The 13,968-nt window shown below is 42.6% G+C and overlaps 1 protein-coding gene across 1 annotated transcript; it reads left to right on the plus strand.

Annotated features, from left to right (window-relative positions):
* Positions 1–3,169: 3,169 nt before the first annotated feature.
* Positions 3,170–13,152, plus strand: LOC138192329 (uncharacterized). Its single transcript, XM_069139653.1, has 14 exons — positions 3,170–3,310; positions 3,968–4,173; positions 4,323–4,460; positions 5,664–5,802; positions 5,888–6,803; positions 7,538–7,679; positions 7,791–7,934; positions 8,013–8,084; positions 8,367–8,425; positions 9,561–9,751; positions 9,840–10,240; positions 10,603–10,702; positions 12,241–12,439; positions 12,521–13,152. The coding sequence occupies exons 1-14, from the start codon at positions 3,188–3,190 to the stop codon at positions 12,652–12,654; spliced, it is 2,964 nt and encodes a 987-aa protein (XP_068995754.1). The 5' UTR covers positions 3,170–3,187; the 3' UTR covers positions 12,655–13,152.
* Positions 13,153–13,968: the final 816 nt, after the last annotated feature.

Genomic DNA, 13,968 nt, shown 5'->3' on the forward strand with positions numbered 1-13,968 from the left:
CTCAGAGCTGAGCTGTGGTTTGAGGAAATACTTTTCACACTGAAGTTGTGCATCTGATGAGGAGATGAGGAGAGTCGAAGCTCATTCAGCTCTCAGCGAGGAGATCTGCACGTTGACACATCACAAGACTGCAGAGAATCTTTGTTTTATTCTTCTGACCAATCACAGCGTTCCTCTCATCTGCTGTTCTGAAACAAGCTCATCAGACTTTTATCGTGTTTTCTTTTGTGAAAAAGAAACTTTGAATTGCTATAGACAGCCAACATAAAAAAGGCTGAGACTCAAAACCTTCAGGTCAGTGGTGGGAAGATGGAACAGAAACATCTTACAGTGTTTTCTCCTGTTGCTCCAGTGATACAATTAATCAGCTCATTCATGCTGCAAAGCAAACAATCTTTGCCTGTCTGTAAGAACAGACCCCTCGGGGATTAATAAAGTAACTACCTAACCTAACCTAACCTAAGAACCAGTTTCCACCAGCAGTGTGTTTGAGCCACTTTCAGACTGACGGCATTCTTGGTTACACTTGTTGTCAACATGACAAGTGAAAAAAGTTTGAAAAATGAAAGGTGAGAGTTGGAGAGTTTAAATCCCGCCTCCTTCCTAGATTCCTGCACGACGTGGGCTTGGACGTCAGGCGAGTGACAGAAATGATCAGATCCAGTCCTCAATTCCATCTCCGAAAAGGTGCGTTGCGGTTCAACAGGTGCGCCGCTCGGTCTCACGCTATCCTGCCGATTGACAGCTGCTGACGTTAACGATCAATCAGTCAGTAAACGAAAGAAAGATAAAGAATGCTGGGCAGCAAAGTGTGACGGCCAAATTCTAAAGAAGGTTATCTGAAACAATTTATGACGTGGAAGTGAAGCAGAAACAAGCAGTGACTTTTGTTCCAGAAGAATCAGATCCTTCAAAGTGTCCTGAACTGTTACTGACTTCTAGGTCTCTGGTTTTATCCACTCGACACCTTTTCAATCAAAGAAGTTACAGTCATCCGCTCTTTTATAACACAAGAAAACAAACATCTTTCGTTATTGTTAATAAACCATTCAAACAAACCATCCAAAGCGTTCCCTCATTTCAAATGTCAAACTTTTCCGTAAAATTTGTCCTCCAGGTCAATTTGCTTCCTGCTTCTGCGTTTTATTTGTTTATTGAACTGTCATATCGTCTGTCAAAAAAAAAATAATCTGATTGATGAGAACAGAAGCTTTCTGCTCCTCCTTCAGTGTCTGAACCCCATCAGAGACATTCAGGTGAACTGGACCTCACCTAACCTGACAAACACGTTCACGTTTCCATTTCAAGTTTAAAAAAAATCAGCACAATTAAAATCTAAAAATAAACACAAAGAAGGTGGTGTATAATTCAGTACAGTCTCTAAAGGTCAAAGGTCAGGGTCACTACAACATCACGTCCATTCAGTTCTCGTGAACTCAATATCTCAAGAACGCCTCAAAGGAATTTCTTTAAATATGGCACAAACACTCACTTGAACTCAAAGATAAACTTTCTAGAGTTTGGTGGCTAAAGGTCAAAGGTCACTGTAATTACTCAAGAAGTCATGCGCTAATTTTGACAGAATTTCACAAAAATGACAAAAATCAAACAGAATAAAGTTATGAAGTGATTCATTTCATATCCAAAAGGTCAAAGGTCAACTTCACTGGGAACTGTATAGCTCTTCTGTGGGTTATAGGTGTGTGTGAAGCATCCATGTTTTAGTATTTGTAGTTGACAGAATTTTCAAATTAACAGCCGTCCTTTCAAATTAAGTTTTCATTTCAAATTAAAAGTTTTCATTTCAAATTAAAGCCCTCTAGTGTAGACAGATTCGACATCTAATAGAAATACGTAAAGTTGTTTTAAATTCAAAACAAGTGCCAATACAAGTGGATTAGATCTCACTGTCTATATTTGGTGCATATATATCAATTACCTGTTCAATTGTGTATTTCTTATTTCTCATATATAATTCCTCATGTTGTATTTCTTCCATCTCTATTTTTCTTTTTGTGAGAGGTTCGTCTCCTCTCTTGAAATAGGTTTCATTTCTGTTAACTGCTTTCATGCTGTTGTACGTGTGTGAAAATGTAAAAAGAAAAGTGCTCAGGTCAAATTAACTCAGGGTTCAATGCACCTGCATGAATGTGGACAACACCATCTACATGAGTGAGATGCTGTGAAGAGAGAAAGAGAAAGAGAAAGTAAGAGGCTCCTTAATACCTCTTTGTCACACAATGTCATCGTTGTGTGAAAAGAGGTGTGTTATTGTTGTAAATACCATCTGACTTATGCACTTGCCTGAAACTATTGCTGTCACTGAAATAATCCTTTATTGGCATTGCAACAGATTTTATATTCATACTTGTTGAACTGAAAACAGGAACCAAAATAAAGACGAACCAAATAAAATATTTTTTTGAGCATTAAAATTTAAAGAAATGTAGATCAGAAATATTTATTCTACTTACCTTTTAATGAAATCGTCTGTCTTTAAAATAGTTTGGGTGGAATTGAGTACAAAATATTATGTAGTGAAAAATAATGTCATATAGTGACTTTAGGGTGGCACAGTGGTGCAGTGGTTAGCATTGTCGCCTCACAGTGAAAAAGTCCTGGGTTCAAATCCAGGCCTGGGCATTTCTGTGCAAAGTTTGCATGTTCTCCTTGTGCCTGCATGGGTTCTCTCCAGGTACTCCAGTTTCCTCCCAACATCCAGAAACATGCGTTTCAGGTTAATTGGTGGTTCTACAAATTGTCCTTAGATGTGCATGAATGGTCTTTGTTTCCATTTGTCTCTGTGATGGACTGATGTCCAAAGTGGGCTGGGATAGGCTCCACCTTAATTATACAATACAACAATTGTGCTTTAGGTTTTGTTTTCCTGGCATTTCTGAGTGATAGAAATAAGTCTCCGTGCTGCCAGAAATAACAGTTCCATTGTACTGGTATATGCTGTTGTTGAACTTGATCAAACATTTACCGTATCAAGTGCTTTCACTTCATTGTATTTGTGCGCTTAAACCAGTTCTGCAGCTGCTCCTTTGTTCTACAACATGGTGTGCATACCATCACACTTATCAGAAGTGCAACCAGCTTCTCCACCCAGGGGAGCCTATTTAAGGATGCTGCAGGTGGATGTGAGCAGCAGAGAATCTGGAGATAGATGTGAATCTGGAGTGCGATGGCTTCTACACCGGTGCTCCTGCTTCAGCTGGTCCTGGTCTCAGTGGCGTCTGCGTCACACAACTTTGGGGGAAGCGTGACCTTCACTTACAAAGGAAGGAATCAGGATGGAACATACAGGGTGAGAAACAACACTTATTTCATGATTTATACTTTACTTATATACTTTCTTAAATATTCTTATATCTTGCTTTATCTCAGCATGTTTGAGCACAGTGAAAAACGTACATGAAATATATGATTATTTTATATTATAACATTGTTTATTATTACACATCCTCCTTTCCCAACACTGATATTGCATCCGTGTTTGATGCATGCTTGTATGTTTTACAGTTTCTACAAAATAAAACTTGAGTGAAACCTAAATTATTTAATGTTACATCATAGTTTCTTCAATGCTTACATGTACAACCATGTTTCTGAAAAAGTTGGGACGCTGTGTAAAATGTAAATAAAAACTGAATGCAATGATTTACAAATCACATAAACCCATATATAATTGCAAATAGACCAAAAACAACATATCAAATGTTGAAATTTTATTGTTTCATAAAAATATTTGCTCTTGCTTTAGAATAGAAAGATATACATACAGTCAAATCTAACCATTATTCTACAGTATAATTTACTTCATATGATTTCTTATTATGCACCATCTTACCTTTATTTTTCTGTCTCAGCTTGTATTATTTCTAATGATTATTATCCACTGAGTGGCTGCACACATACAGTATTTTTCAGTAGTAGTAGTTTCAACCTGCATCTTTTTCTCCAGGTGGACATCCGCAACAGGGCGACCTTCGATGGGTGTCAGTTCTCCCACTCCTATAATTGTTGGCACGGTGACTGTGGCAGAAACACACGATACCAGAGAAGCGTCATTGACAAGAGCACCAACGCTCCAATATCCAACAGAGAGTGGTGTGAAACTGAAACGGTGAACACAAGGAACGTCCAGAGTGACAAACCTTTTCAAATGAGGTGGGCATTATTTCACATCAATGACGGCTGCTGGTTTTAACTTGTGTTCATTGAGTCATCCAGTTGTACTCTTGTTTGTTGTGGTTGTGCTGATCATAAAAGCCGTCAGGAGAAGTGTTTAAAGCCAAGTCTTCTCTCCCCACATACAGGGCAGCTAGCTGCTGCTGGATCCAGACACGTAACTGGGTTAATGGTTGGAGATTGAGCACTCTTGTGGATTTGGGAAAAAGATCTGACACCAGAGAGCCAAACAGATCCCCTGACATTGCCATCCTACCTTTCCTCAGGTAAACCTCCTGATGTCTGCACGAAACTCTTCGCCTCCAAGCTTCAATCTTTACAATTTGAAACTCTCCCTCTGTGGCAAAGATTTGCTTTTCTCCAACAAAAAATAGAATAAACCACTTTCTTTTCCTCTTTTGATAAAGAATAACATTCGATCCTGTAATACACCTGTCAGTCTTCACCAGCAGAGGGTTAGGGTGACATGTTGCCTCGCCTAGGTGTGAAAAAGCTTGTGATTAAAACAAAACTACTTGGTCCACATGGATTTCTCACAGACTCAAAAAAAATCCAAAATATTACAGTTATTTCTGGTCAGTGCAGAATGATTAGAGACAACAGTACCATGGTGAAAGTTCTACACAACAAAGGCCCAAATTCCCCCCTTGGCCCAGTCACCTGGTGCTCCCCCTCCATTTAGTGCATAGGGTCAGGTGTCCCGCTTCTTTAGGGATCAAAGGTTGGTGGTCATCTGGAATTCCATCTGGGCCTCCAGACAGAACGCTTTCAGATGCAGACTCTAAACAGAGTGGTGGAAGAATACTTTAGAGAATACTAGAGGACATAATTATGAGATCTGGATCTTGTAATTATGAGATTAGGATTTCAACTGTGAGAAAAATTAAGGTTTAAAAGCCTGCTGCCACTAACGTTGGCTACTACGGTAAAGTCCCAAAGGTATTGTCAGATTTGAATTTCCCGAATCAATAACTCAATAACTAAACGTTGATAAAACCCAACCGACGGATCCTTCCCATTGCAGGGAGGTAGTTAATTACAAGAAGCCCTACTCGGAGCGAGACAAATCCCATTGTCTGTGTGGGGTGTCCCGTTTCCTTAGTTTAGGATTGAAAGCCTTTTACCCTTGTAGCTCCGTTCTGAAGGACCACGAGCCAGTAGAGGGCGCTCCTAAACGAGTGCTAGTGCCACGGGATGGGAAATGGGTCCTGACATGTACGTGTACTACATGTGTGTGGAAAACTTTTGTTCTTCGTCACATGACCTCCTTGTTGAACTCGGTCACACGTGTGGTACTTTCCAATCCTATGGTGATGCAAAATGCATACAGCATACCACCAGCAGCATAGCACTCCTGACCCGTGTTCCTCCTTGACTTTCCTTTCCTTGTTTTTCATGTCTAGCTCACCAGACCACCATGTTTTCATTCTACTGTCTATTTCTAACTAACGTTCCTGTTCCTCCTCAAGAGTTCCTCAGAACTGCCCACGGACATACAAGCTGATGTCTATTGATCCTGATGGCGACAAGGTCCGATGCAGATATGGAAATGTTGTCGGTACCGAGTGCAGTAGGTGCGACCGACCCTCCGGCTTCCAGCTAGATCAGGTGAGCTGAACACTTCGTTTCCTACATCGTACATAAAGGGGCGGATGCTTTGCCTCACCTAATGACCAAACCTCCACACTGATAGGGCTCGTGCACGCTACACTACCGCTCCTCCACTGCCAACTCCAGAGTTTATGGATTTGAGATGGTGGTCGAGGACTTCCCGCGACAGCACATCAATCTGTCCTACGCAGATGGATCCCAATCCCATAGGTCCCCACTGACTTCCAGGAGGAAGAGACAAGTTACAAGCACCTGGTGGTGGACCACCAGACCCACCACCACAACCACCACCACTCCAACCCCATGGTGGACCACCACAACCACCACCACTCCAACCCCATGGTGGACCACCAGACCCACCACCACAACCACTCCAACCCCATGGTGGACCACCAGACCCACCACCACCACCACCACCACTCCAACCCCATGGTGGACCACCACAACCACCACCACTCCAACCCCATGGTGGACCACCAGACCCACCACCACAACCACCACCACTCCAACTCCATGGTGGACCACCAGACCCACCACCACAACCACTCCAACCCCATGGTGGACCACCAGACCCACCACCACAACCACTCCAACCCCATGGTGGACCACCAGACCCACCACCACCACCACTCCAACCCCATGGTGGACCACCACAACCACCACCACTCCAACCCCATGGTGGACCACCAGACCCACCACCACAACCACCACCACTCCAACCCCATGGTGGACCACCAGACCCACCACCACAACCACTCCAACCCCATGGTGGACCACCACAACCACCACCACTCCAACCCCATGGTGGACCACCAGACCCACCACCACAACCACCACCACTCCAACCCCATGGTGGACCACCAGACCCACCACCACAACCACTCCAACCCCATGGTGGACCACCAGACCCGCCACCACACCCACCACCATGCCCATCCCCAACTTTGGAACCACCACTGCTCCTCTCAGTAAACTACCACTGCAGTTCTCTTTACTTGGTAAGGAAGATTTTACTTTTATATCTGACTATATTTTTTAATGTGGCAATCAAGCTCACAAAAACCTGCAGAGGGTTGAAACTTTCAGGCATGTTGCATCCGTGGCAGCATATTAACGTAAAGTTAGACATTTTCATAATTGTTTAAGCCATCTGCTCCAGAGAAGTTTCACCACAAGCTAATTGTTTAAAAACTATTCGGATGTTTAATGTTAATTTTATTTATTCCATTAACAGCTTTGTGATTATACATTTTCAACCTATGAAGAAACATCCTTCTGTTTATCTAAACAACTTCAATCAATACTTTGGAAGAAACGTGCCTTTTACTGGGCAGTGACTTCTTCAGTGACCCAAAACTCAACACCCACAACTTCTGGATAGAAATACTGCGAACAATTTGACTTTATTTTCAACATTTCGATTTTATCCTCGAACTCTTTATTCGCGGCCTTTTCCATTTTATTTTTGATATTTCAACTTTAGTCTCGCCATTTATGACTTTTTTCTCAATAAGGCTTATATATATATATTTAGACGTTTTCAGCTTTATTCTCGACCCTCCCACTTTATTCTTGAATCCAAAATTTTAAATCTTTTTATCCCTTTTATGTTTTTTTCCCTAATGTGGCATAAAGATTCCGTCGTAGTCGACAGCAGCACAGTGACAGATTCGTCATTGTTGTTGAATACATATTTGATTTTAAACATTGCCTTTTTTTTTTTAAAATCCAGTGGATCCACCGGCTCCCTCTTGTCAGGAGGGACTGTACTTGCCAAAGTTTGTGAGCCCAACACCTGCAGATGGAGACCGCATTCTGGCAGAGGTCAACAAAGAGCTGGAGATCAGAGTCAAAGCACAAGCGACATACGCAACGTAAGTGGAGCGAGCTCGATTAATGAGATCTGGTAGCAGAATATGATCATTTCAGTGAGTAGGACGACATCAGTAACCACGAGGAAATCTCTGTTTTTTTCTTTCATGCAGAATCCAAGGTATCATCATCAGTGGGCCGACGAACATCACCAAGCACAAGACCACACATAACGAGTTTGTCATTAAGTGGACACCCACCGCAGACGACCTGGGGGATCATTTCCCAGTGTGCTTTGCTGTTGAAGCAGTGACAGGGTGAGCCTGCGTTTCTTTTCCTCTGTGACAGATTTACTTTGTGTTGACACAGGATTTGACTGTTTTCATATTTTGCAGGTCAGCTGCAACAAACCTTCAAACCACGACCAATAACCACCACCAACATTATCACTTCACTCCGACTTCACAGTGAGTGACCCTCCACTGTTTGGTGAAAATACACCTCAGAGCAAAAAAAAAGTAGAGGCCACTAATAATTAAGCTGCCAAGATTTAAACATTGAACTTCATATTTGACATAACCCTAACCCTTATAAATTAAAAGAATTACAACATCAACAAATAACACAACAAATGTCAGTAAATTTGGATTAACCTGAAACTGAAGAGGAAATGTTTGCTAAGAGGTGTGTAAATCAGCCTAAATCAGTGAGTTAAAGTCTTAAATCAGTGATTATTAATGCTTTTTCAGGTCTGGCATCTATCAGTCCGAGATGAGATGTGTTCTGGTGGACGTTGGAAAGAAGGAAAGTGAGTCTAAAGCCTACTTAATGTCAACATTAGCCCTGTTAAAAGTCTATACTGCAGTGCCAAATATCAGCCATAGTGGCAGTATTGCAAATTCTTTGAAAGTAATATACATTGTCCTTTGTACGGTGTTGTGGTTACCATGGCTACAAAACAAAATTCCAAACCGTTCATTCTACGAAAAAATATTTCCGTACACAAAAATACCATCCTTCAAGACACACGACTCTTTATTCATATCAACATACTAAGAAACACCTGAACAGAAAGTTCCCTATCTTTCTGCTGTAAACACGACTTGAAGCTGCATTAAGCAAACTTTGACCACTAGAGGGCAGAAAGACTTAAAAACACACCTGATAGCAGATACAAACCATAGACTGTATATACAAATAAACATAATCTTCAGGTCTGAACAGTGAATACAATGCAGAAGTGCCTTAAAGTGTAATACCAATGAGGACCACTAGGGACTGTCTCCATAGACTCCATCCGTAGTACCACTGAGGACCACCAGGGGCTGTCTCCATAGACTCCATCTGTAGTACCACTGAGGACCACGAGGGGATGTCTCCATAGACTCCATCCAGATGGTGGGGCTTCATCAGTCAGATCCGGCCTTTGCTCTTCCCCATCTCCTCCAAATATGGTCACTCCTGGGTTAAAAAAAAACAAGTTGGCGACTGCCGAAATGTCATACTGAAAGCTTCATAACGGCAGCTCACCAACCAGTGGGTGATGTCACGGTGGGTTGTCACCAACCATCAACCATCAGTGAGGTCATCATCCATCAGTGATGTCATCATCCATCAGGGATGTCATCAACCATCAGTGATATCATTGTTGGTTTGTGAACGTTATGAATCCTCCAGTTCAGATTCTGTCCGTCACCATCTTTGCTAGTTCAGAGCGGTTTGGAGCAGGAAGTGACCATATTTGGATGAGCTGGGGGAGGAGCCAGTGGTGGATCTGACCGATCTGATTAGAAACCTGACGATACTACGTCCCGCCCACTGATAGCTGTAACCTGACTGCACCACAAGCCTGTCAATCAAACAGACACACCCCCAAAAACAGGTATTTTTGAATCTTATTTTCTAATGAACTAATGATTTTAAATGACATCTGTTGCTCTTAGTTAATTCCCATGTGATCTGCAATGAGTCATCAATGACGGTGGAGATGGAGAAGGCTTCCTTCCCTGGACTCAATGAGGATCACCTGCAGCTCAGTGACCCCACCAACACCGCCTGCAGCCTCCAGACTCACTCCAACAAGACTCACGTCATCGGTGTCGTTCCCCTCAATGCCTGTGGCACTCAGATCGAGGTGACCGTTAGTGGTACACACTGATCACTGCTGGGTTTTATGTCATTAGCAGCATAAAGACTACATACATGATGTTTGTACCCTGCAGGAAGACGATGACTACCTCATTTTCAAGAATGAAATCACCACGGTCGACAGCGTCAAAGATCTGATCACCAGGAAACACCTGGTGGAGGTGCAGTTCAAGTGTCAGTACCCCAAATACGGCAACGTGACCCTGGGCTTCACCGCACACCGGAACAGCGTCACTGTGTGGGAGAAGGGCTTCGGCACGTTGAGCTACCAGTTCGAGTTTTACCCAGATCGCCAGTTCCGGACCATGATCAACCCGAACTCGTACCCTCTGGTGTACGAAATCAGCAGCAGGATTTACATGCAGATAGAAGCCACGTCCTCCGTCAACAACACCGAGATGTTCGTGGAGTCCTGCAGTGCTGCGCCGTACGACAACCCCAACTACAAGCCCACCTACTCCATCATCGAAAACGGGTAGGCGAGACACGGCCCTCTACTGGCAACGCAAGGAATCACAACTATTTATAGGGTTGAGCGGTTTTCTGGGGTCTTCTGTAGATAATGAATGAAATGGATGTAAAGTTTTATGTCTTTTTCTCTTCCACCTGAGAGTTTTACATTATAGATGACCTTGGAGGTTACGAAGTGCACTCAGCATGACCCCGTCTTCATGTAACTGTCCGTCAGCAGAATAATGCAGTGAACACAGTTCCCGTTTAAAATCTAGTTTCCTGATTAATATTAGGATTTATTGTGTGTGTGGTATTAAAATGAAACCTTCCACCTCTTCAGCTGCAGGATAATGTTTGCTGTCATCTCTTTTTTTTTCTGACCAGATGCAAAGTGGACCCGACTGTTGAGATCTACCCTCCCACCCACAACAAACAGTTTCTCTTCAGCATGGAGGCCTTCAAGTTCATCGGGCTGCATGACCAGGTGAGGACTGGACTGTGCTTAGACAGAGTTTTATGAAGAGTTATCTGATGCTCATGTTGGAGTTGATTGACAGACGTATGACAATACTGTCTGTCATCACCAAAGAAAGGTTGAATTTCTGCACACTTTGGGGTTTCAGTCACTGAGCTTCACATTCATAATGTGAAACGACACGTCTTTATGCAGCAGCCAAACAAATACTAACTTTTAGTATTGCCTTAATTTGAATCAGTTTTCCATTATAGAAACAAAATCTATTTTTTTTGTATGTATATTTAATAGTTTCTGACATAATTTCCTTTAAAGTTTTTATTTTTCCTATTTAAGATCATTTGATGTCAGATGTTTTTATTTCCAAATCTGACTGGTTGTTCTTCAGTATAAAGATGTTTAGTTTCAAACGTACCTCAGACTTCATAACTCCACCCCTTCAGAGCATCTGACGTGCACACTGAGCCGACAGACCGGCCTTATACAAAGTTCGAGTTTTTAGGGTTTTAAGATGTGACAGACATCTTGCTGTCACCAAGGGTTCTTCCGGCCCAAACACACAACAACCAGCCAAAGTATGGTTTGTTAATGTGTTTTATCCACACAGCCGATATCTCACATCCGTTGTGTTCTCCTGTCAGTCATTCGAGCACTTGTCCCACGTTCTGTCCTCAGCCAGCCTGCTGCTCTGTGTCCTCCGGAGTGAGAGACCGTCTGGTGACCTGCTAGTACTTTTATATGGAGAGAGACAAATCAGTAATTGCCTGCAGCTGTGACAATTAAGCCTCTTCCAGGCACCGTTCCCTGAACCACTCCTCCAATCAGTCCCTCCTGCAGCTGAGCCAAACCACGCCCCGCCACCACATAAGGATTTGCATAAACTTTTTTTTAAACATTGCTATTTATTGTATATTTATCATCTCTTCCATCCTGGTGGAGACGTGAGAGAGAAATAAAGTAGTTCTGATTTTTAAAATGATAAACTTTCTGCGTGACGATTGTAAGTGAAACATTATAAATATACTCGGTGCTGACGGTGAGTTCAGCCTGCTTCTCTTATGATAAGTTATAGAAATGAAAAGCTGCCCTTACAGGTCAACAAAACTCAGTTTGTTGTGGGCAGAAAAAAAAAAAAAGACGTGTTTCAGCTGAAAGCATCGTCAGCAGAGTTCAAACGTGCAGAAAAGACGTCTTCTAGGTTGAGGACACAGAACTGCACAGTGAAACGCAGCTGCTAATGAAGGAGGACAACAATGATCAGAACAACAATAACCACAAACACAAGCTGAGTAGACATTCAACGAACACCCTATAACACAAACATATTTCTGAAAATACAACATTGAAAGTCCAGTTCAATGGACGTTCCATTACTCATTTTCTATAAATAAACTGTAACAGGGTGTAAAGTTGTAAAAATGAACGTGTACGTTCTTGAGCCTGATGGATTTTAGATTGACAGGCATGTAGAAGCAAAGTGGATCAGAGCTGTGTCCACTAGGGGGCGCCACCATGTGTCCTCTGATGTCATGATGTCCTGTGTTCAGGTGTACATCAGCTGCTCAGTCCTGATGTGTGAAGCAGGGAACTCCAACACCAGGTGCTCGAAGGGATGCATGAAGTCGGCGTGGCCAGCCGGTCACCAGCACCGCCGGAGGAGGGAGGCCGTCATCCAGAGCGCCACGCACTTCGTTTCCCAGGGTCCCCTGCGCTTGAAGAGGGCGGCAGACGGCAGCGGGAGCTCAGGTGAGGAAACAGAGTGGTTTCTTAACAACACACCTGTCCCGTTTGAGTTAGAAGTGACACGATGGCTCTCTCTGTCTGCAGCGGTCAACCTCAACCTCAACATGGTCTTCATCGCCGGCTGTCTTCTGGCAGCCATCGCCATGATCTGTGGAGCCGTGTACAAAACCAGAACGTCCAGGATCAAGTACCATCCTCTGCTTACATTTGACAGCTAACTCAGCAGTGTGTGCACAACAAGTCACACTCCAACATGTCTATCTGGTTGGATTATTTTAATGTCAGGTTTCAGGTGTTCATATAATCTCTCTATAAAATCCTGCAGCTGTATTTATATCATCTGAAAGGAGAAATCCTGAATGATGGACGAGAGCTGCAGCTGCTGGACGATTGTTCACTGGTTGAAATACTGTCACATAGCATTTAAACCAGTGTTTGATATGTGTACTGATAGGCTGTTATCACGGTTCCTACCATAAAATCAAGTAATCTAAATCAGTTATGACATACTTCCATAGTGCTTATGAAAAATACTCTTTTACTTTCCTCCGTCTGATTCACTCCTGTTTGGACGAGAGATTTCTGTGCTCAGTTAAAGTCAAACTTCTGTCTTTATCAGTTCTTTTTCAGTCTGAGATGACATGTTCTGGTGGACATATATATATATATATATATATTAATTAATGAATCAATAAAAATCAATAAATCAATAAAAAGACTTTCTTTGCTTTAATTCCCCTCTTTCACAAACACTTTTAATAATCTATCATTTGTTCTCCAGTTCGGTGTTATTTGTGCTTCACGTATTAACTGTAATAATGTCTTTAATCCTCATCAGACCTATAAACATAAAAACAACTAATAAATGAGTGCAGCAGCCAGGAGTTGAACTGAAGGAACACTGAGCATCAGCTGTCAGACTTTTACTGGCTTTACTTTGGGCTTAGGGCGGCACGGTGGTGCAGTGGTTAGCACTGTCACCGCACAGCAAAAAAAAGGTTCCGGGTTCGAATCCGGTCCTGGGCCTTTCTGTGCGGAGTTTGCATGTTCTCCCTGTGCTTGCGTGGGTTCTCTCCGGGTTCTCCAGCTTCCTCCCATCATCCAAAAACATGCACCTCAGGTCAGGTTACCTGGCGCCGCGCTAGTGGCAGCCTGCTGCAGCATCTCCCCCCTGAGAGCCCCTCTGCTGTAGTGAAGAAATTTCCCCTCAGGGATTAATAAAGTGTATAAAATAAAAAAAAAGCAGCTGCACTTTTTTCTCTTCGGCTATTTTTTTTTTTTTTTTTAATTCATTGGTCGGTTGATTTGAGTAATGCTTCTGCTCTTAACCCCGTTTTTAACCCACTATCACCACTGACTTTCACTGCTATTGTTTTTTTTTTGTAATTGTAATGTTTTTTAAAGCTAGATTTAAATGTGAGCTACTGGACGTATGAGTTTCCCTGAGGGGATGAATAAAGTATCTATCTGTCTATTTTTAAAGATTAGTAATTATTGTCGACGTGAGTCTGAAGTCTCTAAAGTAAATTACC

The sequence above is a fragment of the Embiotoca jacksoni genome, unplaced genomic scaffold (genome assembly GCF_022577435.1).
Source record: "Embiotoca jacksoni isolate LCO1_2020_lvr unplaced genomic scaffold, fEmbJac1.0.p SCAF_84, whole genome shotgun sequence".
NCBI lineage: Eukaryota > Metazoa > Chordata > Actinopteri > Embiotocidae > Embiotoca > Embiotoca jacksoni.

Excerpts from the sequence above, each read along its gene's own strand:
- LOC138192329 (XM_069139653.1), top strand. The coding sequence starts at position 3,188 with ATGGCTTCTACACCGGTGCTCCTGCTTCAGCTGGTCCTGGTCTCAGTG. Across the intron at positions 4,461-5,663 it reads GCCATCCTACCTTTCCTCAG|AGTTCCTCAGAACTGCCCAC; the intron begins GTAAACCTCCTG and ends TTCCTCCTCAAG. Across the intron at positions 10,703-12,240 it reads TCATCGGGCTGCATGACCAG|GTGTACATCAGCTGCTCAGT; the intron begins GTGAGGACTGGA and ends TCCTGTGTTCAG.